The sequence below is a fragment of the Mus caroli genome, unplaced genomic scaffold (assembly GCF_978045245.1).
Source record: "Mus caroli unplaced genomic scaffold, Mus_caroli_1 scaffold_4, whole genome shotgun sequence".
Classification (NCBI taxonomy): domain Eukaryota; kingdom Metazoa; phylum Chordata; class Mammalia; order Rodentia; family Muridae; genus Mus; species Mus caroli.
In genome coordinates, this window is record NW_028227259.1 from 125138299 (window position 1) to 125161572 (window position 23274).

At 50.5% G+C, this 23274-nt stretch overlaps 1 protein-coding gene across 2 annotated transcripts in view; it reads right to left on the bottom strand.

The window, feature by feature from the left end:
• Positions 1-586: 586 nt before the first annotated feature.
• The window catches only part of Rph3a (rabphilin 3A), a 70015-nt gene continuing 47327 nt past the window's right edge, over positions 587-23274 (bottom strand). Inside the window, exons 7-21 of one of the 2 annotated variants that reach the window (XM_085837099.1) lie at positions 20918-21083; positions 19259-19297; positions 19014-19175; positions 15743-15829; positions 15232-15291; positions 14278-14469; positions 11964-12043; positions 10265-10339; positions 8703-8812; positions 7869-7995; positions 7072-7128; positions 6383-6537; positions 5432-5513; positions 3051-3147; positions 587-2338 (exon numbers count right to left, since the gene is read on the bottom strand). In XM_085837099.1, coding sequence (XP_085693225.1) covers positions 2208-2338; positions 3051-3147; positions 5432-5513; positions 6383-6537; positions 7072-7128; positions 7869-7995; positions 8703-8812; positions 10265-10339; positions 11964-12043; positions 14278-14469; positions 15232-15291; positions 15743-15829; positions 19014-19175; positions 19259-19297; positions 20918-21083 — 1620 coding nt within the window. In that variant the 3' untranslated portion in view covers positions 587-2207. The remainder of the gene's footprint in view (positions 2339-3050; positions 3148-5431; positions 5514-6382; positions 6538-7071; positions 7129-7868; positions 7996-8702; positions 8813-10264; positions 10340-11963; positions 12044-14277; positions 14470-15231; positions 15292-15742; positions 15830-19013; positions 19176-19258; positions 19298-20917; positions 21084-23274) is intronic. The other variant, XM_085837100.1, reaches the window with a different exon arrangement.

Sequence of the window (23274 nt, forward strand, 5' to 3'; positions counted from 1 at the left end):
CATACCTCACACCCAGCTTTATTGTGTGTGTCCCTCATGTAGGTAGGACACTGTGCTGTGACATGCATGTGGAGGTCAGGGAACCCTCTCCTTGCACATGTAAGTGGGTTCCAAGGATTGAAACCTAATCTCCGACTTGTGCAACAAGAGCTGTTACTCACTGAGCTGTCTTGCTGGCGCACAACCAGCTCTTCACATAGGTCCTGGGGATCTGAACTCATGTCTGTGTGTTACCAGGCTCTCTGCTGACTGATCTGTCTCCTCAGCTCCCAGGACCTCCCATCACTTGGTCCCACAGTTGTTGATAATTCCTCAAAGATATGGAGGAGGAGATGAACACATGCCTGATATTTGTGGGCTCCCACAACATGGCTTTTCAGAAGATGGAGGGGTCCCCTGGGTTTCTTGAGCCCATCTGTCTATGCTCAGAATAACATCGGCCAGACAGCACCTCTGTTCGGTTACTACACTACATCCTGATAAATTGCTTGTGTGTTCCCCAAGCCTCTACATGTCCTGTTTGGAAGGCAGAAGAATCTTCTAGAAACCAGCAAGGAAGAGAAGCCGGCCAGTAGTTTCCTTGGATATTCCTACTTTATTTTTGGCTACATCAGTGCAAAGAAAGGCAGTGGGCATGGTGCATGCACCCGGGGACTTGTGTTCTATGTGGAGGGGTGGGTGGGTGTGTCGCGGAGGGCATCAGGGCGCTGCGAGCAGGCTGCATTCCGAGTCCAGAGCCAAAACCAGCATCAGGCTTGGGCGACTCAGCCAGCATGCTTTCTCCTAAAGGTGACCATGACAGGGAAGTGGGCAAGTGGGCGGAGCATTGCACCTATAGGGACTAACCAGGGGAGCCATGGAAGTGGGAAGGTTAACCACCTTGGGGCAGGCAGAGCCTGATTCTAGAAGAGAGTCATTTCAGGGAAACACAAGAGTCCCTCAGGAACAGCACGAGTTACCGAGAGCAGGGTGCATCTCAAGAGACGTTGGAAGGAACAAGCAAGACTGTGAGACTTGGGAATGGGAAGGTTTTAGTGTTGGTTTGCCTGACGCTATAGGGAGTGGTGGGGTTTGCGATGTTGATGGGGCAAAACTATCAAGATGGGAAAAACCAGACTTGCGTCTCATGTGGGGAAGATGGCCTGACTCCAGCCTCAGGTGTACATTCCTCTGGATTTGTCATGGACCAAGAGAGTTCTGACCTAATTAAAGCTCTAAATACGGTTATTTGATCGCCACCAGGAATCATGGGGAAGAGAGTGGAAGGTAGACAGAACAGAGGTGGCTCTGAGCGGGAGTTTGGGGAGAGGGTCCTTTGCTCTTTGCAAAGAGTAGAGGAAGGATAGAAGCATGGGGTCCAGGAGCAGGTCCCCTCATACACAGAGCTCTGTGCCACCTGTGCCCATTTGGGGAGCCAGGGATGAGAAAGACCCTGTTTCTCAGGATGTCTATAGTGCTGCCATGCACCCAGGCTGTGTCGGCTGCGGGCCCCAGGCTCAAAGATAGCCAGCCATGCCAATGGGAGGTGTGTTAATGTCAGAGATGTGGGTCCCAGCTTCATCCAGCTTGGGAGGTTGCTGGCCAGGCTGGCAAGGGGCACATGGGGAGGCTCTGCCTTGCATCCCCCACTGTGGAGGCGGGAGGAGAGGGGAGGGAGGGTGGGTGAGGAGGTACTGATAAGATGAGCAAGGAGCAAGGAGGAAAGAGGTGCAGAGAGAGGAGTTAGTTTTACTAGGAAGCCAATGGGCAGCTTCCTGAAAGGGTGTGGGGAGGGGGCAGGCCCTCTGTGTATTCTCTGTATCTAGTTCCTGGTGTGTCTAGAGGGGATAGGTGTGTGTGTGTGTCTGTCTCTCTGTCTCTCTCTCCTTTTTTTTTTCTTCCTGGAGTGCTTTGGATGGACAGAGGCAGCCTCAATGTATAATTTCTGCCCTCCTCCTGGTCCTTACAACCTATGGGTTCACCAGTGCCCAAGGGGACCTGAAGATGCTTAAGGTCAGAGTAAATCTCTTTGTAAATGTCTCCCCACACCCACTACCCAACCTCTGGGGACCAGAGAGGGCTCCCATCCAGACCCTGAAGCCCAGAGAGTTCTTCTTCTGTAGCAGGACCTGAAGTAGGGGAGACATCAAAGGTTCATAGTTGGCAGGGGAGGCTCTGAAAGGGGAGAGCGGCTGGGGCAGAGACGGGGGACACCAGGGCACCAGGTCCTAATCACTGGACACATGGTTCTCGTTCTGCAGTTGGTGCCAGCGCTCAATCTTCTTGTCTTTGTTCTTCAGACACTCATACCAATGTTTCAAGCGCTCGCCTTTGGCCGAGATCCCCAGCTGGCAGCCTCCTGGGGATGAGCAGAACAGAGAGGGAGGGGTGGGTCAGTGGAAAGGGACACAGTGGCCAGTTGCATCTCTAGACCCAAGCGTAGAACTGGGAGAAAAGCCTGCCACCAAGCAGTAACACCCACACCCTGCCCTTTCTCTGAGAGGTGTTGCTCTGTGACTGTCGTCAATATTATGATCACCCTCTGAGCCTCTAGAATGGGCTATGGGTCCCTCCTGCAGCACCAAGCCAGGACTTCATGGTTACAAAGCCTCACCTGCCTTCTACTTCTCTTCATGTGTCTCCACATACTAGGCATTCATTGCTACTTCCCAAAGGGTCAGCTTCTTCTTCATCCCCTGCCTGTAGCCTCTCTCCCTGTGCCAAGTTTACAACTTGCTCTCCTTGGGTTTTGGAAGAGCTGGCAGAGTTAAGCCCTGCCTCTGGATCTTGGATAGAGATTAAAGGGGGACTCCCTTGTGCCTGCTTCCTGCAGAGGGCACACTCTCTGCTCTCCTGACGCTCAGCTATTCTGCTGTGGTGTGCCCCTGCTTTCAAGTAGAGGCACATCCAAATGGGATCCAAGTCAGGTCCCAGGTGAGTCCTGAGCCTGCAGAGCTACTAGAGAATGGGGCTGTGTGACGGTGGCCTTCCCCCAGTGCCCCACAAGTTATCCTCTTCTGGGAAGGCCATATGAGGAGGCAGTCCCGGGAACTGGAAGCCGGAGCACTCACCAATGTAATCATTAGACTTGCCAATGTCGTAGTCCCACACCGAGATATCCAGAGACTTTTTGGCCAGGTCGCTGTGTTTGATATCATAAAAGAACTCCTGTGAACAGCAGAGGGACAGGTAAGCAACAGTCCCCCGAGCTTCCAGTGCTAAGCAGCTAGGGATGTAGCCCAAGGAGTCCCTGGAGCAGGGCATTCTGGGAGCAGGCCTGTCTCTCCTTTTCAACAGAGCTCCTTAGGACATGGAATCTTGGTGACCCATTGGCGGTGGGCTCTGTTTGATACTGGGGTGGTCCCTGGGTCAGTAATGGTGCTTGGTCCTCCTGGGGGCTTCCTGAGTGGGAGTATGTCTGTCCCTCAGGGTTAGCATTAGGGATTTACTGTGACCCAGACGAGAGGGGTTTTGTCTGGTTGTGCTTTTGAGACGGGGGTCTCACTTAGCCCTGGCTGGCCTGGAGCTCAACTGTGTAGCCCAGGCTAGCCTCAAACTCGGGGATGAGCATCCTGTCTCAGCCTCAGTTGCCACTAGGCTTAACAATATGATTTTTTAAAAAATAGTTTTCCCATGTGCTTGTAAACTTTTGTCATGTTCATTATTCACACAAACAAGGGAGGAAGCCATGACACATTATTTGTAGCCAGACTTGAGAATGGTCATTGTCAGGATTTGCCCACGTGCAATTTATACTGATGTGTGACTTTTTAAGAAAACTAAATCCTAAATTTAAAGCCCTTTCTACTCTGTAACGTATGTTTAAAAAAACAAATCAGCACATTTTCCAAAAATATTTCTTGTCGATGGGATGGTTCACACCTCTAGTCCCAGTACTTGGGAAGCTGAGGCAGTAGGACCACCACAAGTTCAAGGCTGCCTTCAGTCACAAGGTGAATTCGAGGACAACCAGGGCTGTGGATGGACAGATGTATTTTGATGTCACCATCTTAAAAGGCACACTATTTCTGTGTACTTGCATGCTGTGGCTCATCTATAGGGATCAGAGGACAACTGGTAGAAGTCTCCTAGCAGGTAGGTCTCAGAACAAACTCGGGTCATCACACTTGGCTGCAATCACCTTTACCCACTGAGCCATCTCGCTAGGCCTACAGCATCATTGTCATGGTGACATTTAATGATGGTTGGGCTCACAGTTGGGTGTGTAGGCTGCCTCTAACTTTCAGTCTTTAACTGACTGATCCAGCGGCATCTAAGGGGTGAGATCACTCTGTCCACCCTTGATCATGTATTTAGGACAATTTCCAAGACATGCGTTTCTGATGGAGGTGTGTGCGATGATGTCAGGTGAACTAAGCACAAGCTGGCTGCACGTTTCAAAAACTCAGAAGTGCATACTATTATAGATTCAGGGGAAAAAAAATCATTACTTCTGAGGCTGGAGGAGGAGGGGATTTGATTGGATGCTTCTGGTTGTGGTTGTGTTATTTTGAAACAGTGACTTGGGGTTTCCCTAGATAGCCCGGGATGGCCTTGAACTTCTGAACCTCCTGCCTCAGTCTCCCAGGTCTCTCTCCACCATGTCTATTTGTATTTCTTATTTGTGGCTTGTCCAGATTCTAAGAGAAAGCAGGGCAGCCTACAATGTGGGTCTCCTGAGTGAGTGCTTGTATCCTGGTTTTCAAAAAACATCATTAATGAACCGTATCATACATCCCTCCTCACTTATAAAGTGCATTAGAATCCAGCGATTGCTGGCTCTGATAGACTCAGAGCTCAGAGGGAAAGGCCAGAGAGAGATGCAGGGGTGGGACTCCAGGCTGTGGGTCCAGCTCATCCCTGGTGTGTTTGTTTTGGGTTTGAAATGGAGGTTGTCTGGGTGGGGTTAGCTCAGAACTCAGTTCCTTCACCCCCCCTTCTTTAGTCCTTTGCAGATGGGACAGACACCCGCATCCCTCCTGCCAGCCCGGCTTATTAACAGTTAATGGAGAAGCAGTGTTTAGTGTAGAGGTGAAGGGACAAATGATCCTAGGAACATAGGATAACCTTGCCTGGGGAAGTCAAAACACACGTGTTTTGGGGCATGAATAGGAGTTTGTCAGGGAGAAAAGGGATGCACACAAGTTGGCAAGGCCTCTTAAACAAGGGAAGGACACATTCAGATTCTGCTGTCCTTGAGCTCACAACTCAACATCAGTGTGCCAGGAAAGACACTGGGGGTGACTTAGCTCAGTCTCTGAAAACAGCTTCCTGCACTGTCCTCAAGCTGCGGCTTTGACTGTGACAGGGAGCTCGTCCCCTTTCCTTTTGGTAGAACTCAAGCTGATCGCTAATGGAAACACTCTTTTGAGACAATTAAGAATATTCTGGAAGGGATACATTGCTCTCTCACACGCAGGAAGTCTCCACCAGTACGACAGAGTAGCCTTACCTCGTTAAACTCGGGATTCAGGGTCTTCTTTTTAATCTGAGTCTTGTGCTTGGCTTTCTTCCCCATGTCCGGTTTCAGCCAGCTGGGAGGAGACACCAGTAAATCAGAAAGTGACCCAACACTGGTTCCACCTTGGATGGTGGGGGGCCCTTCTCTGAGCTTATTATGTCTTTCTGCTGCTCAAAGCTATCCATCGGCTTCCTGTGACCTCAGGGGAAAGTTTAGAACCCTCCCATGGCCCTGGTGTCCATGTGGTTGGGTCCCAGCTCCATCCCAGCTCTCTCTCCCATCATGCCCTTCATGACCTCTTCCTCATCCTCCTCTCTACCCAGGGCCTTTGCCACTGTTTCCTCTAACCAGGAAGCTCTTTCTCGGAGTGCTGCATACAGTAGGTGCCCAGCCAGTATCTTCTGGGTGGAAACAAATACTCTGCCGAAGAGGGTTTGGCACACACTAATGATCAGAACATTCCACCAACTGAGTCCACTGATGTTATATTTTCCAGGCAAGTAAGTGAAAAGGGCTTGAAACCCTCTCGGGGTGGTCACACCTGACTGCTTGTCACCAGCAGAGCAGCTTTGATGAGATGGCTGGAATAACCCCGGGTTTGGGGTCTTTTGAGTGTTTTTATAATAAATTTGGATGAAGTTCAATTGCTTCTTCGATAGCAGAGATCTGAGCTCCTGGGGGCGCCTGTGGTTGACTCCTGAGCTGTAAGTGGGATCACCATGCCAATCACTCTAGGAAGGGACAGTTACGGGGGTTCCCAAGTAGTGGGCATCACATCGGCTGGCTTTCTGATACTCCAGCCTCACCTTTAGTCTCTTCTGGGCATAGTTTAGCTGTGTGATCTTAGCTGGATTCCTTCCTTCTCTAAGTCTCAATGGTTAATGATCTAGGGGGAGTTTCTGGTCTTCATTGCCCCCTTCGTCTCCCGGGACACAAACTCACAGCTTGACAAAGGGGTCTGAGTAGCCGTTGGCGTCCATGGCAGCCAGGTGCACACAGCGGATAATTCCCACAATAAGGCCGCCCTGCTGCGTGCTGTACATGAGGGACACCAGGATCTTGCCCCGTTCCTCTATGTCGCCGATCCGCTCCACCTGCTGCATGTGGCAAAAGGCAGTGTGGGGCTCAGAGAGTCAGGGGATCTGGGTGGTTACTATGGGAGACAGCTGTGAAGGGCAGGAGAGCTAGGGCCAGCAATGGAGTCTGCACTGTGGACGGCAGGTGCCTCTACCTAGCTGGCCTGGTACAATGTCCTTCCTGGGTTAGGCTCAGGTATGCCGGCCCCAAGCTCAGCTTGTGTCAGGCAGGGGTAGATCCCTGACTTGGGGCATTCTCTGTCCTGGGTTCCATCCTGGTCTCAGATCCCCATAAAGATTTGCGCATGCCATTACACTCTTCTGTACAGCCAGTGACAGAAGCCATGTGAAGCAGGCTCAGGAACATGGGTGTGTAACCATAGAGACAGGCCCCTCTTCCCATGGTCTAACCCTGGGGATGAAGGGCACCCCTCCCCCCATGAGCCAGCAGGTTACTGACCAGGATAAAGAGAGAGGAAGACTCGGGAGGAAGAGGGGAGAAAAGTGGCCTCTGGTAGTCTCAGCAGGCCTGCTTCCCACCCACAGCCAGCTTACCTCCTCCTCATAGAGAGCCATGCCACGGGCCGACCCGGTGGTCCCTGCTCTCTTCATCTGTGGGAGGAGACGGGACAGGAAAGTAACCTTGGATTCTTATCCCCCTGCTGCCCAAGGAGGGCCAGGAGCTGTGAAGGCAGACTCTCCAAGACAGGCACCTCCACGCTTGCCTCTCCCCAATGCTTACACAGCCTTAACTGTCAAGACGGGAGCAGCAGCCACTTGTGTGGGTTCTACTGCCTTCCCCAGGGTACAGAAGAAGACACCAAGGGTCAGGGAGGACCAGCGGACTGTCCAAGTGTCAGAGAAGCCACACATAAACCATAAGAATATCCATTTACTCAGGATGAGTGGCTCATGGTTCTTAGAGTCTAGCCCACCAGGTGTTTCTCCTCTGTGGCTCTGGGGCCCTTCTGATGAACCCCAGAGCTCCAGAAAGCATCGTTGCAAACTGTGGGTTAAACTCAACCTTCACCATTTAGAGGTGAAGCAGGGGGCAGCCCTGACGGGGCCCCCTTATCTTGAGCACACAGCAATGAGGTTGAAGGAGGAGCTCCCCAGACACCTGACTACCTGGCCTCCTCGGAGTCTTGGGACAGCTATGTGCACTTGATCAAGACAGACCTACCCACATGATGGTAATGATGTTGAAGACATGAACTTAGTCACTGTCCTGACCAGCTGGACTCAGTAAAAAGCCAGCTGCCACCGGACAGGGACCCAAGGAGACATCTCGTGCCCAGGGCAGGCCTGGTGCCCTCATAGCGCTGCAGGAAGATGGTGACACCCTGGCTCACCGGGATCACCCGCTCCAGGCAGATGTTGAAGTTTTTCCTCTGGTTAGCCTTCAGCTTCTTGAGCGAGAACCTGGTCTCACCAATGAACTCGTTGTGGCCAAACTTGTCTTCATCACACACGGAGATCCTGTCACAGGCCAGAGAGAGAGAGCAACAGACACTGAGTCCAGCTATGCACCTGGGTGAGGGGCACTGGGTGTGGCCAGGAATGAGACTGTGGCCTCCATTTACCTCCAGTCAGGTAAGTGACTCAGTTCACAGCCTGAGGGGTCTGTGTATCATAACCACTGCTCACATAAAGAGCTAGAACATTCCAGTGTCCAGAGGCCCTCAGGATCCTTCCCTAAACCCTCCCTTACCCTAAGAGACTCGCTCTTGCCTGCAAGGGGCCATGTGCCTGCAACTTGATCCTGTGTGTATACAAGATCACACACTACACACCACCTTTTCTTGAGACAAGACTTGCAATGTAGCCCAGGCTAGATTAAAACTCACTATGTAGTCCAGGCTGGCCCAGAATGCCTGATCCTCCTGCCTCAGCCTTCCAAGTGCTGGGATGACAGGCACGCACAACCCTGCACCATGCATGTGAGTCTTAGCTGTGCCTCTATAACTATGGGTTCTACATCCAAACACATTCAGCCAACCAGGGACCAAAAAACCCGTGGTCTGTACTGAGCATATGCAGATGTCTGTCACGGCTGCCTGGGCAACACAGGCTGACAGCCACGTGCACCTAGATACGGAAGGCCCCCTGCATTTACAGTTTGTTCTGGAGTCCAAGCTGTTTGTATCAACTGGCCTTGCCCTCCACAGCCCCACCCTCCACGGCACCTTAGTGTCTTCCTCTGCATGTCCTCCTCTGTAATGCCATGATACTGCAGTGTCTCATTCCACACAGGGTTCCGAGTGTTACGCAGGGTCTTTGTACGAAGCTTGTTGGACTAGAGCCCCAGGAGACAGACAGACAGTCAGGCACCTATCAGCAGAGCCAACCTGGAGACCCTCCTTGAACACCCCCCGCCCTTAAGTGAGAAAGCTTCGGTGTGTCTCTTGGAGAGACAGACATGGTTTATAGCAGAAATGATGCCGTGTGTTCTGAGGCAGGGGTGTGGGGATATTTCCTGAGTCCTCAGGCAGTATCCTCTAGGCATGAAAGCCCTCCAGGGGGCGGAGGGGGGAGCTAGCCTCCTTTCCTCCCTCCCACAGCCGTGAGCATGGGACCCAGAGCTTTGCACATAGTAGGCAGGTTGCTCTAACACTCCGACTCTAAAAACTCGGGCTGGAGATCACTAAGCTGCTCAGGCAGTCCTTGAGCTCGTGATTCTCCTGCCTCAGTGCCTGCCCATTAGCTGGGGTTATAAGTCTGTGCCATCAGGCCTAGCCTTTTAAAACCAGTATAAAAATTTTCATTCCACTCCCAGAGAGAAGACTGGAAATATACCTCCAACACAAGAGGCAGATGGATGGCCCTAATTCACACTAATGTGTAAAGGAATGACCGGAATTACATGGGTTTTGATAGGCAGCAAAAGTCACCAGTGGGTTGGAACAGGAGAAGGGACCAAAGTTAGTCCCAGACAGGAGTGGGCATGTCCTTGACTCAAAAACAATGATAGGACAAAGCATGTGTGTACATGTATGTGTATATGTATGTGCACATACATACATGACTGTATGTATATGTACTTATGCATGTACATATACATGTACGTATGTTTGCATGCATATGTGCATGTGTGTACATACATACATACATGCACATGTGTATATGCATGTGTTTAAACATGTATATATGCATGTATGTGCCCTCTCTTACCTTATTAGGTATTTAAAACTCACAGCACTGTGTAACAGGCACTGACTCAGGAACATAAAACCTTGGGCTTCCCCCACCCCGCTAAGACACCCACGCTACCTCTGACACAGAAAAATCAAACCAGCAGAGTCAGAGAGGCAACTCCCAATTCCAGTTCCCACTTTTTTTTTAATCCCAGAGCTAAGAAAGGCTCTGGGGGAGCAGGGAAGAGCAGGGCCCACATCCCTCCAGCAGCACAGCAGTATCCAAGGACTTAGCCCTAAACCCTGGAAAAGATGCTGCTGCTGCCTCAAGTGTGTGTGTGTGCATGTGTGCATCTGTACACACATGTGTACACACATGCACTGGCTGTGACTAGCTAAGGGGAAGGCAGAATAAACCAGCACTGGGGCCCACAAACATATCTGCACATGTGTGATTGCTCCCTCTTGGCCTCTGGCAGCTGCTGGCCTCCAGAGTTTTGTACTGGGGGTGCTGCCCCTCTCACCCACTGTGAGGACTTTGCCCATCATGAGATAGGGTGGGGGCCTTAGGCTCTGAGCTGAGAGCTCGTGTAGAACCCAGGGCCTCCGAGTACCTTGCTGGCTCCAGGCAGCAGATGAAGCTTCACATAGGGATCCGCCAAGCCATTGGAATCCATGGGCTTCAGTCCCTGTGAGAAGAGGAAGAGGCCTGAGTCCACCAACCACAGTAGGAGATGGCACCTGTCTCACCCGGTGGGGACAGAACAGAAGGATGCTGTATCATGAAGATAATGCTGGCATCAGGTGCCGAGTTGAACGACATGGCGCTCCCTAGCTGTGTGGCCTTAGGAAGCTTTCCGTGCCTCTCTGATCCTGGTTCTGTGCTGTTGAGTGGAGGAATGTGAGTCTCTTAGGGAATGGAGGGGACATCCCAGCATAGCTAGCAGAGAAGGGGAAGCTGGGGGCAGAAGCACTCCCAAATCCAGAGCCTGACCTTTGCATTCATTTGAGGCCTCAGTTTCCCCACTTGGAGAGTGAGTCTTTGTCTCTCCTCAAAGCCTGGGAAAGGTGTTTGTATTTTATCATCATTTTCTGAGATGAGCTAAGCTGGCCTCACTCACCCGAGCAGCCCTCAAGCTCTTGTAACTCAGACATATCGTCCACCCCACCCAGGCTGAGGCAGGAGTCCTGCCCATGACCTCAACTTGCTCATCTGTGTGATGGGGCCATTGTGTCCACAGGTTGGTAGGGTTCAGGGAGTAATGAATGAGATCTTGCCTTTGAAGATGAACCTCATCTCTCCAGGGATATAATCCCTGGCATTAGCTTTCAGGCCTCAGTTTCTCCATCTGACTAATGGGGCTAATAAAAATGCCTCCCTTGTCTGATCACCGAAATGGGTGGGAAGAGAGAATATGTATACCTGAGCATTCACTACGAAGCCCGCTACACTTCAATAAGTGTATGCTAATGGAGGGAAGGTAGGCTGATGGAGGACTTGCTTTAAGCATATTTGCCTCTTGTTGACCCTCCCAGTGTCCCAGACTGGGGCATTAGAGGAGTCAAATGGAGGCCTTATCATTTCTACTGCAGGCCAGCAGGTACAGCGATACCCACAGATGGCCCATCACTTTGCACTGTTTTCCCAGTCAACCTTGAGGGAAGGATACTACTGTCACCCCCAGTGAGCCAGAGAGGGATAGCCACTCCCACCTGTCCCTAGTAGCACAGCAGCACAAGGTAGCTTGGGCCAGCATCTGCTCTGGGGAAGTCTGGTCCAGATCTTGCTGGTTTTTCCTGGGGTCCCAGACTTAAGCTCATCTTAGGGTTCCCCCAGGATCTGGAATCATCCAGTTCACCATCTCCACACACACCAAAGACTTCTGCGGTGCCTTCCTCCCCTTCCCCATGCCCTGCCCCCCTTACCATGCCCAGACACACACACACACACACACACACACACACACACACACACACACACACCATTGCTATTCCTGGTGGACAAAGACATCAGGAGAAGAGATGGAAAACCTAGAATCATCAAGTCAGGCTGTCATTAAGTCTTGGTAATACCTGCAGTGTTTCCTCTGGTCACAACCGAGCTGCCACCACTCTCAGAAGCAGCCACAGGACCATTCCTAGAGGAAGTCCCCCCCCACCACCACCACCAAGGAAGTCCGCCATGGCTGACGACAACCCTGTTCTCATCTCTGTCATTGCCACAAGTCAGTGATGGTGGGAGCTGAGCCTGGGATTCATCCCGACCTGAGTCTCTTAGGAAAACCAGAGCCTCCCTAGGGAATCCCCACACACCTTCGCCCTGATGATGGTGCACTGCAGGTTGCTGTTGTCTTGGTCATAGAGAAGACTGAATTCCAGGGCACCCAGTGTGGCTGCAGGCAACAGAAGACAAGAGTCGAGCGAAGCATTTGCTTAGTCAATCCACGAGCATTTCCTGGGTACTTACCAATGTGTCCGGCCTCAGCTAGACACTGGGACCACAGAAGGGAGGGAGGGCAGGCCCTGGTCTGATCCTCCATCCACTCTGGCAGATCTCTCTCCTTGGGGGCCTCCCACCATCATTTATAAACGTGTTTACTTAGTGACTTCATCTCCTGACAGATTGAGGGTACCCTGAAGACAAGGGCTGGGATGGCTGATTGACCACTATGTGCCCCTACCGTGTGCAGGGCACATAGTAGGTATTCCCATGTGTGCTGAAGGAATGAATGAAAGTCCGTGTTTGCCGTTCCCCTTCCTAGGAATCCTCTCCCACGTCATTCCCGAGTGGCTCATACCCTCTCAAGCCCTCCAGCTTGGCTCAAGAGTCACTTCCTAGGGAAGCCCTCCCTTAAGCAGCTACTGGAGAGATCACTCAGCCTGCGATGAGCTCATTCGTCGTCGGACTCTTTCTCCCCTGTTGCGTTTTGCCCTAATGTCCTAGTGTCTGGAGCAGCTTGAGTCTCGGGATGCGAGGTCAGTAAATCCTCGTCCATGACAAAGATGAGCTGGCAAGGAACAGAGAGAAGCCAAGCTTGCTGTAACCAACTCTGCAACTGAGCATACACCAGGGCAGCCTGGAGGCTCGGAGAGGTCACACTTGAGAGACAGGTGACTGAAGGATCATGGAAGAGCAGCCAGGATAAGGACCGGGGAGGGCAGATACGGAGTGCTGTTGAGGCTGACAAGACAGGTGGGTTCCTCTCTCAGGCTCCCCTCTCCCTTCCCTGAGACCACAGATCCATGACTCTGGAGAGCATCCGTTACAACAGGGACAGCTGCTATACCACACAGTGTGGTCCTTGAGGGACTGGAGCCTTTTTTCACTCTCTAGCTGTGCTGGTTGGTTTATGACAACTTGACACAGGCAAGAAGGGAACCTCAATTGAGAAAATGTCTTAACAGACTAGCCTGTAGAACATTTTCTTGGGAGAGGACTCAGATCACCATGAGTGGTGCCACCCCTGGACTGATGGTCCTGGGGAAAGCAGGTTGGGTAAGCTACAAGGAGCAAGCCAGTAAGCAGCACCCCTCCTTCGCCTCTGCATCAGCTCCTGCCCCCTGCCTTGACTTCCACTCATCATGTATTACAGCCAGAAGATAAAGCCAACCCTTTCATTCTCAAACTGCTTTTTAGACATGGTAGGGTTTATCATACAATAGAAACCCTAACTAAGACACTGGCCATTTCAGAGACATAGGGAGCCTTTCCAAGACTATATGTAGAATGAGAAGAGAGAAGGTCCTGTCTCCATGCACTAGGGGCAGGAAGTAGGAAATGTGGTGGCCCTGGCTGGAGGGCTCCATCATTTGAATAACATAGCTGCCATTACTCCTGTGTGCTCAGCCCAACACAGTGTTGTCCAATTTTACTAAAGCACTTTCCCTGCAGTGCCTTGGTTTACCCAGCAATCAGCTTACATAGGAAGCAATACAGATTAGTGGGTCCCAACCAGGTCATCCCACCTCCCAGTAGCACCCATCCTGGCTGCTTCAGTCATAGCAGAAGAAAAAGCCCTATGTGGTGAGGGGGAGGCGTTCACGCATGTATGTGTGGGTGCGTGCATGTGTGTCCTTGGCCCTCTGCGTCTGAGTCCAAGAAGGACACAGTAGGCACCTAACAAATCATTGGGTGGATGATGTCCCCGTCATGAGGGGGAAGAATGACTGCAGATAAAGACGTACGTTAGACACAGAAACTCGCACCTTTGTGGGGCTGTAGGCCACCAGATAATTCTGTTTGGTAGCTGGCTGCCCCGCTGAACCTCAAAAAACAAAAAACAAAACAAAACAAAAAAACCACTATAGACTTTAAGTGACTCAATAATTCTGCCTCCAATGCGCTTTAACCCATAAAATGTGTAGTTCTGACACTGACCACACGGTGGCGCTCACTGGCCATCCCAGCGCTGGCGAGCTGCTGGGTCTATCTCAATGGTAGAGCCCTGTCCCTGCACACTCAAGACCCTAGCTTTGATCTCCAGAACCACAGGATTTTTAGGGTACACGTGTTAGCAGTTAGCGGGCATCTACCGACCCTAGGATCCCATTTCTGCCCCCGCTGGGTTCAGTTTCTAGAGGAGTTTTCCCAAATGCTCCCCACACCCCACACCCTGGAGCCACCTACTTGCTTCATCGGAGTCATAACTATTGGCTTCTTCCTCCTCCTCCTCCGCAGGTGGTGGCTGGCGGGCAGGGGCTGCCTGGGAATAGGGAGCTGCAGTGTGGGGCGCTGCCTGGAAGACCCCCGCAGGTCCTGTCCTCTCCTCTCGGGCTGGGGCGACAGCCCCTGGATAGCCAGGGTCACTTGGAGGAGCCTCTGTGGGGAGAAAAGAGGCATGTTGAGTCTGTCGTAGCAATTTTCTAGAGAAAGCTTCTAGAATGCAGGTTCCCAGGCTGCACTCAGAATGAGAGGCAGGCCCTGGTGTCCACAAGACCAGGGCTAAAGGGCTAATTCGGATAAGACCCAGACAAGACAAACCTCATAGGGGTGAATCAGTGGTGTGGACTCAGCTGTGTGACCCAGGGCCAGTTACTTAACATTTCTGAGCCTTAGTTTCCTTATTTTAGAATAGGAGTTACCCAGTCCAGAGTTGTTTCTATGGCAGTCAATATTAGTTGCATTAAACCTTGAGAGTCCGTGAAAAACTAGTTACCACGTAACCATGACAACCAGGCATCTGAGGCCTGCCTGTATGTGGGTCAAAGTAATCACTGTTCATTTATCCTGGGCCAAACACACTCCAGGCTCCACAAAAAGTGTTTTGTTTCTTAAGCTAATTTTTAAAAGTGTTTTAGTTGGTTTAATCATTCCAACAAGACTATGAAGGAAGTCTGAGCCTGACTCCCACTTTATAGAAAAAAACTCTGAAGCTCAGAGAGATTTAGTCACTTGCCAGGAGTCACACAGCAGGAAGGGAAGGACCAGGGATGGTACCCAGCAGTCTATGCTCTGAGCCACAGAAACTGGCTTGCCAGTGGTCAGAGGTTTAGAAAGGAGCTGCTTTGGCCTGGTCAGACTGGTCTTGGTGACAGCCTGAGTAGATGTGATCCTGTAGAGCCTGGGACATTTCACACTTGCCTGTGCTCTGCTCCGGAAAGCGTCCTGGCCCAGGAGTGGCCCTGCTGCCCCCAGGGGGCCCTGCAAGGGGAAGGAAAGAGGGTGGTGATGAAGACACACTTCCTGGGTATCTGTCCTTCCCTCTCTTCATACACAGGCTAGACTGAAAGCAGACAATGGTGTGGAGAAGTTCCTGGGGATGTTAGGAACTGTCCCTCTGTGGGGGGTGGGGGTGCTGGCATGGGAGAAGCCCAGGTTGAACCTCAGCTTGGAGATCTCCACCCCCCCCCAGCCCCCAGAGTCCCCACTTTTACATCCTCCTCTAAGATGTGGAGGAGTTACTACAGGGAGCCCTGTCCCTTCGTGGTGGACAGGATGCTCTGCCCAGCCCTCCCTCTGCCACAGTCCCGCTCTAAGTGGGGTCTCCTCCACCCCCAGGGTCTAAGGAGAGAGCTCAGGGTTCAGCACTACAGAGCAATGGGACCGTGGTCACCACTGTGGGGCACAGGGCACATGGCTTAGTGGCTGGTACCTGGCTGCACCGGCTGATGAGGTGCCGGGCTTGGCACTGGGGCTGGGGCAGGGCGGGCTGCCTGGACTGAGTTAGCTCGCCTTAAACCTGCATGAGGAGGAGAAAGACAAGATAATTCACACCACACACACATGCACACACACACTACACATACGCCACACATACTACACACACCACACACATGCATGCACACATACACACTACACACACCACACACATAATATACACACACACATGCATGCACACATGCATGCACACATACATATTACATACCACATGCACACACACACCACATGCATGCATGTACACACAAACACACACCACACGCTATATACACCACACACACCACACACAGACACACACCATACCCCCACATGCATGCATGCACACACATAATACACTCATATCACATGCATGTATGCATACACACACACCACACACACTACACACACACACACCACACACTCGTGGTGCACACTCCCTTGAGGCTCCCCTGGATGCTGTCCTGCTCTGCTCCCAGCACTCCTCTGACCCCTCTGTCTTCTCCTCAGTGCCCAGACCCTCTGGGCAAATCTCAGCAGAGTTATTGAAAAGCACAGATAAGCTGGGTTCAGGGATGCAGGCCTGTCGTCATAGCCACTCCAGTGGCTGAGGTAGGAGACTTGCAAATTCAAGGTCTGCCATCTCAAAACAGTAAGATGGGCCCATGAGTGCAGATTTGTGCGGTGTGCTTGCCTAGAACCTGCCCCCATGAATTGCCAATATTATATGTATTATATGTATACATATATGTATATGTATTATATGTAAGGGAGATATTACATGCAGAGAGTTTAGCCATGTGATCAGTGCAAAGCGGGTGCTTGTGCCATGAGTTAGTGTCACTGATGAATCCTGATACCATCCATAAAGAGAATTGGTGAGCCACAGTAAGGGGTGGCTCTCTGTGAGTTTGAGGGCAGTCTGGTCTACATAGTGAGTTCTAGGCCAGCTGGGGCTACATGGTGAGACCCTATCTCAAAAATAAAAAGCAAGTGAACCAAAACCAGCAGCTTGCCTTAGATGCTCACGCCTATAACCCTAGCACTCAAAAGAGGATGAGACAGGAGGATTGCTGTGTATACCAGTCCAGCCTGGCTACACCAGGAAGCCCTGCTTCCAGAACCAACTAGGCAAGCAAGCCTAAAACACAAAACAACTAAACAAGCCAGACAGTTACAAGTGTTGTCGGAGGTATATAGAAACTGGGTGGGTGTTCTATTGACAGAAATGTAAAAGCAGTCTGTCTACACTACATAGGAAACAGGATGCTGGCTTCTTTAAAAAAAAAAGTTAAATATAGAACTGCCCAACTTTGGGACATTCTCGCTTGTAAGTCTCTACTCCAAAGGCTTAAGTGGATATTTGTCTGAGGTGGTCATAACAGCACAGTTCACAACAGCTAAAGGTAGAGGCAGTAACAGCCTAAAGGCCCTTGGTCTGAATGGATAAATAAAATGTATGTCTATTCAATGGGATATTACACAACCTTAAAAAGGGAAGGGCAGCCTGAGAAATGCTCGCACATGGATGAACCTTGAAGGTATAGAGCTCTCAGTGAAGTGAGACAGGTAGCAAAGGTAAGTGCTGTGTGGTTCCACTGAAGTGTGTCAAATTCACATGTAAAAAAGAAGAGAGTTGGAGGTTCTGGGGAAGGGAGAGATCAAAGAGAAGTTACAGTGTGATGGCTACAAAAATCTCCACTTGAGATGAGGGAACATTCCGGAGGTGGATGGTGGTGACGGTTACATGACATTGTGAGTGTGCCTGGCGCCACCAACCTGTGTGTGAAGAATGGCCAAAACAGTAAATTAAATAGAGTAAATGTTGTGTGTTTTGCAAAATCAAAAAGCATGGTCAATATAAGCCTCACCTCTGGAAGAGAAGAGAGATTGGGAGTTCAGGGTTAAATAGATGCAGGTTTGATTCTGGTTTTCACTCACTGTCAGCTGTGTAGCAAGAGTCAGAAGATCCATCACCTTCCTGAGTCTAATTTTGAAGTCTGTAGAGTTGGGATGGTGAAAGTCTCACACTAGCGAGGAGTCATTAAAATGTTCTGGGAGAAAAGCTCTGAGGAGTGTCTGGTACACAGTAGGTGCTCTATAAAAGTACTCTGGTGGTCAGACCTAGGACTCTGTCCATCTGAGCCCCGGGTTCACTAGCAGGTGTGGGCAGCAGATGGCAGGAGCCCAACCCTACTGTCAGGACGGAGGGAACTGAACTGCTAGCTTAGCTGCTCATCAGGCTGAAATGTCCGCACAGGCTCATATGTCGAGTACCTGGACTCCAGTTGATGGCTCTATTCTGGGAGGTGGTGAAAACTTTAGGAGGTGGAGTCTCACTGGAGGGAACTAACCACTTCCTGTCAGCCACTGAGTGAGCTACTCAGCTCTGCCCTCCTCTCAAGGACAGGCTGAGACCTCTGATGCTGTGAGCTAAATTCTTCTTCCCTTCTTTGAGGTTATGTCCTTTATCCTGACACGATGGTGAGGGAAATAAAAAGCTACAATTTAGGATGTGAGTACTGAGGCAGGAGTGAGGGTGCCCACTTGTAGTCCCAGTGCTTGGGGTCTGGTGCTGAGGCAGGAGGATCATGAGTTTAAAGCCTTCTTGCACAGATAGTGAGATAACCTCTCTCTCTCTCTCTCTCTCTCTCTCTCTGCAAGTGCATGTATGTGTGTGCATGTGTGTGTGTGCATGTGTGTGTGTGCTGGTGAGTAGATACCAGAGATCAATGTGGGTCCTGGTCACTGGGCCACCACACTGAGACCCATCCCCTCGATATAAAAACAGGGACACTCTCCTGAGGCTCAGACACTGGCTCACAAGAAATACATACCCAGGCTATCAAAGTCAAGGTGCCAAGATTCTCCTCATCAGGCATTTCAGAGTATAATCTACTGGGCCATGATGGTAGCACCTGTCAGCCAGTTATATCCTGGCCACATTATCCTATCCATTGACACTGACAGCTGAGGCCACAGGGGAAGGTAATTAAATGGACGCTCATTTTGCTCAATGCCAAGTGACCTTTCCTCTCATTCTGGGAGTCAAGCAAAACAAAAACTCATGTGTTCTTCATATGCCATTTTGGGTCAAGAAAAGTTATGATCTCAGTTACATCTGGAGCTAGATTTGTATGACTCCTTGAGTATGGACCAGAATAAATGATGCAAACATGGGAACAAAATATGGTATACAGTAGGTGTTCAATAAAGGCAGCAATGCCCACCTCGCTCACCTGCTGGGCTCCGGCTGGTGTCTCCAGCACCCCCACCGTGGGCATGGTCCCAGCCCTCAGAATCCCGGGCGGCTGTACTCATCCGTGCCTCAGAGGCCCTACGCGTGGGAGGCCCATGGCTTCCTCTCCCAGGAGCAGAGGTGAGGTCAGGGCCTGCAAGGAAAGGCATGGCTTGCACAGAGAGAGGGAGGTGGTAGAATGGGGTCCCAGAATGGGAGACAGTTGACAGAACTCACCTGGCTTCTGTCCTGGGGGCCTCCTGTCCTCCATGTCACCTGGGGGAGAGAGAGAGAGAGAGAGAGAATATGAATGAATGAATGAATTGGAATACTGGTTTCCTGGAGTCCACAGAGTTCTCACTCCAGGGTTCCACAGTGAGCTCACCCTCTCTTCCCAAGAACCATTTTTGAAACATTAAGTATGTTTCCCTCCAGCCTCTCCCCTGAACTGGCTTGTTCTTGGTGTCTCATTCCCTTATTGTCATGAAGACACAAGCATAGACCTACAAAACCAAACCTGTCTCTTCTACCTATCCTGGCAGGTGTGGCCAACCTCTGACATCATAGCACTGTAACTTGTGAGTTCACGATCAGGCACCACAAAGTTATGTTACAAAAAAAAAGGGGGAGGGGTCTAAAAATTCTTATGTTCTAAATAAATCTACGATTTTATTTGGGACTGCACCCATAGCTACCCTGGGCTGCATATGGCCTGTGGGCTGGGGCTTGGACAGTCCTAGAAGAGAGAGGGAAGGTTGACCAGGAGGAAGGATGGTAGGTGGGACTGCACACTCCTGAGGGACACAGTGTCTGTTGACAACTTGGTGAAGTTGTCTTCACGAAGTGGAAAGGCTTGTGTTGCCTTGAAGAAAACCTTTTGGCAACAGGCCCCATGCAAGGCAGCTTAGAAGTCATCCTATGAGAGGCTGGGTCAGGTGCTTTGATTTGAACCCTGCATCTCTAGCTCTCTTCTGAGAAATGTCCCAGCACTGATGCTTCAGTTGGAACTTAACATCCAGTGTTAATTGTGATTATTACAAGGGCTTTATCTGGCCAGTCCAAGTGGTGCTGTCCAAAACAAATGTGACTTTATGAAGTCATTTTTCTTCCTGCTTGCCTCTCTCTCTCTCTCTTTTAATGATCACTTTAATTATTAATAACCACACTCAGATAACAGCCTTGATATTAATAGTGCTGATAATTAATTTCTTTTGCTAGTTTAATTCCTATTCATCTTTCATGTTTAATTAGTCCAGTTTCAGAGTTGTTTATACTCAACAGGAGAAACAGAAGTGGAAAATCAGGCATGGTGTGGCACACTTGTAACCCTGGGAACTTGGGAGGCAGAGGCAGGAGGTCGAGGTTCAAGGTCACCAAGTCCTCAAATATGAAGTGAATTCAGAGAAGCCTGAGATACATAAAACTCTACCCAAGAAGAAGAAAAAAAGAAGAAAGAGAAAGAGGAAAGAAGGGAAGGGAAAGGAGGGGGAGAGGGAGAAGGAAAAGGAAGAGAAAGAAGAGGAGGAGATGTAGGGTAGAGGAAGAATAAATACAAGAAAACCAGGATTTTTTTTTAAGCAGGCCCAACTCCTGCTGGTTCCAGGATATATTCAGGTGGGAAATTCTCCCAATTTCTAATTTTAATTTCTTCTTCTTTTGTACTTTTCAATTTCCCACTAAGGAAGATGGCAAAGCCACTTGGAAAGCTAGCTTTTTTTTTCTAGAAAGTTCCCTGTACTGCCCTCCCAAAGGAGGTTCAAGATGAATTGTGAAGGGGCTAAGGAATCCTAGATTAGGGGCCAGAAACTAGCGACAGGTACTTTGCTAGGATGCCTTCAGGTAGACCAGTTGGCTTGTACCTGTCCAGGGTGTTGAAAGAGGTTAACTTGGTTCTACCTTGAGCTGGAGCCCTGGCTGGATGCCTGGACTCAGGTGTAGGCTGCTCCTGGGTGGCCGGTTCACCAGCAGGCTGCTGGGGCTTGGTCTTCTTTATAGGCATGGGCTGTGGAAGGACCTGCTTGGGGAAACCTTTGAAGAACCATGCTCCTGAGCGCTTCCAGACCTGGGAAGGAAGGGAGACATATGGGAGACATGGCAGCCAACAGCTAGTTTTCATCTTTGCTCCCACAGCTCATGGGCATGACACTGGGCACATGTCTCTGACCCCACATCAGCCTCATAAACCTGAAGGCCATTTTATTGATGGAGAAAGTTGATTCTTTACCATGTCAAGGATCAACCCAATTTCTAAAAAGGCAGAGAGGGGAAGAGCTCAATGCTAACTCTCTTATCTTATAACTGTGGCATTACAGTTGATGTAAAGAAGGTTGGGTGAGCCTGTAAGCCTCAATCCTTGGAAATGTGGAGGCAGGAGAATCAGGAATTCAAGTTTGAGGTCAGCCTGGGCTACATGAGACCTTGCCTCAAAGAGACAAAACAAGTGATCTGCTTCCTGGCATCTTGTTCAAGACTTCAGGCCTCTATAATAACTTCAAGTTAGAATGACATGGGGACATCTGGAAGATCCCCACATTCCATCTTGCTATATCCCCTACAGAGTTGCCCAGTATGGCACATAATAATTGGGCTTCCAAGACTTTTGTCCTGTGGCTTTTGTGGCCAGAACACAAGAGGAATTTGCAGATGTGGAGAGGGAAAAGTCACTATGTCTACCCCCTTGACTCTCCCCCCACTGTTGGATGGTGATGACTCCCGTTCCCTCCACCTATCTTCCTGAAGACCGTGTCTTTCTATTCAGATCACAGAATTCAATCATAGCCCTAGGATTGCTCATCTAGGGGTTGTGGTGCAGATTCCCCAACTCTGCCATGAATAGCACCTTCATCAAAACTTCCCCGAGTGCTCTGCTGTCCTGAGGCTGAGGAGAGAGAATGTGGCCATCGTGAATGTGTCTCCAGGGCAAGCATCTGCAGCAGGGGGTGAGTGGTAAAGGAACTGGGATGATTTGAGGTAAAATTAATAACATAAAGCCGGGTCGAGAGAAAGAGAGAGAGAGAGAGAGAGAGAGAGAGAGAGAGAGAGAGAGAGAGAGAGAGAGAGAGAGAGAAGGAGAAGGAGGAGGAGGGGAAGAAGAAGAAGAAGAAGAAGAAGAAGAAGAAGAAGAAGAAGAAGAAGAAGGAGGAGGAGGAGGAGGAGGAGGAGGAGGAGGAGGAGGAGGAGGAGGAGGAGGAGGAGGAGGAGGAGGAAAGGAAGGAAGGAAGGAAGGAAGGAAGGAAGGAAGGAAGGAAGGAAAGAAGGAAAGAAGGAGGAGGAGGAGGAGCAGCAGCAGCAGCATGGAGGCAGACATGATGGCTTAGAGTTCTACATCTGTATCTGCAGGCAAGAGAGAGAGAGAGAGAGAGAGAGAGAGAGAGAGAGAGAGAGAGAGAGAGAGAGCGCAAGCAGAGAATGGGCAGAGAAAGGGGCTGAAGCATGAGAGAGGCAGAGGATGAGATAGAAGAGAGGCAGAGGATGAGATAGAAGGAAGAGAAGCAAGAGTGAGGAGATAAAATATGGGGAAAGGGAGAGGGAGAGAAGTGGAAAATAAGGGGAAGAGAGCAGGGAGTGGGGAGGGTATGCAGGGAGTCCTGGGAGTTACTCAGTTGGTAAAGTGTAAGCCTGAGAACTAAATGTCCAATCTCCAGCACCCACATCAAATCTGGGCAGTATGTGCCTGTCACTCCAGCCCTGGGAAATAGAAGTAGGGGGACCCTGGGGACTTGCTGACCAGAGAGCTTAGCTGAACGCATGAGCTCCATGGTCAGTGAGAGACCCTGACTCAAGACGCAGGGCAGGGACAATGAAGGCAGACACCCGATGTTGACCTCTGGTTTCTACAGGTTCACACCTGGGCAAGCGTATGAACACACATATGTGCACACACTTCTGTGGGGTGTGGAGAGGGAGGGAGAGACTTAGAAGAGAAAGACTCAGAAAGTGAGGGACGGGTAGGGAGGGAAGCCATCGGAAGGTGCAGACACACACTCTGCTGTCTCACCAGTCAAACTCATCACTTTGATGTTTGTAGACAGGGTCTCATGGATCCACTGTGTGCTCGAAGATGACCTTGAACTCCTACTTTTCCTGCCTGCACCACTCCAGTGCTAAGATTACAGGTGAGCACCACCATGCCCAGTTAGAGACAGAATCCAGGGTCTCAATTTGTATTAGGCAAAGACGCTACCCACTCAACCACATCCCAGCCCTGAGCTGGTTCCATTCCCACCAAGCCCACAAGACACAAGAGCCAGGCT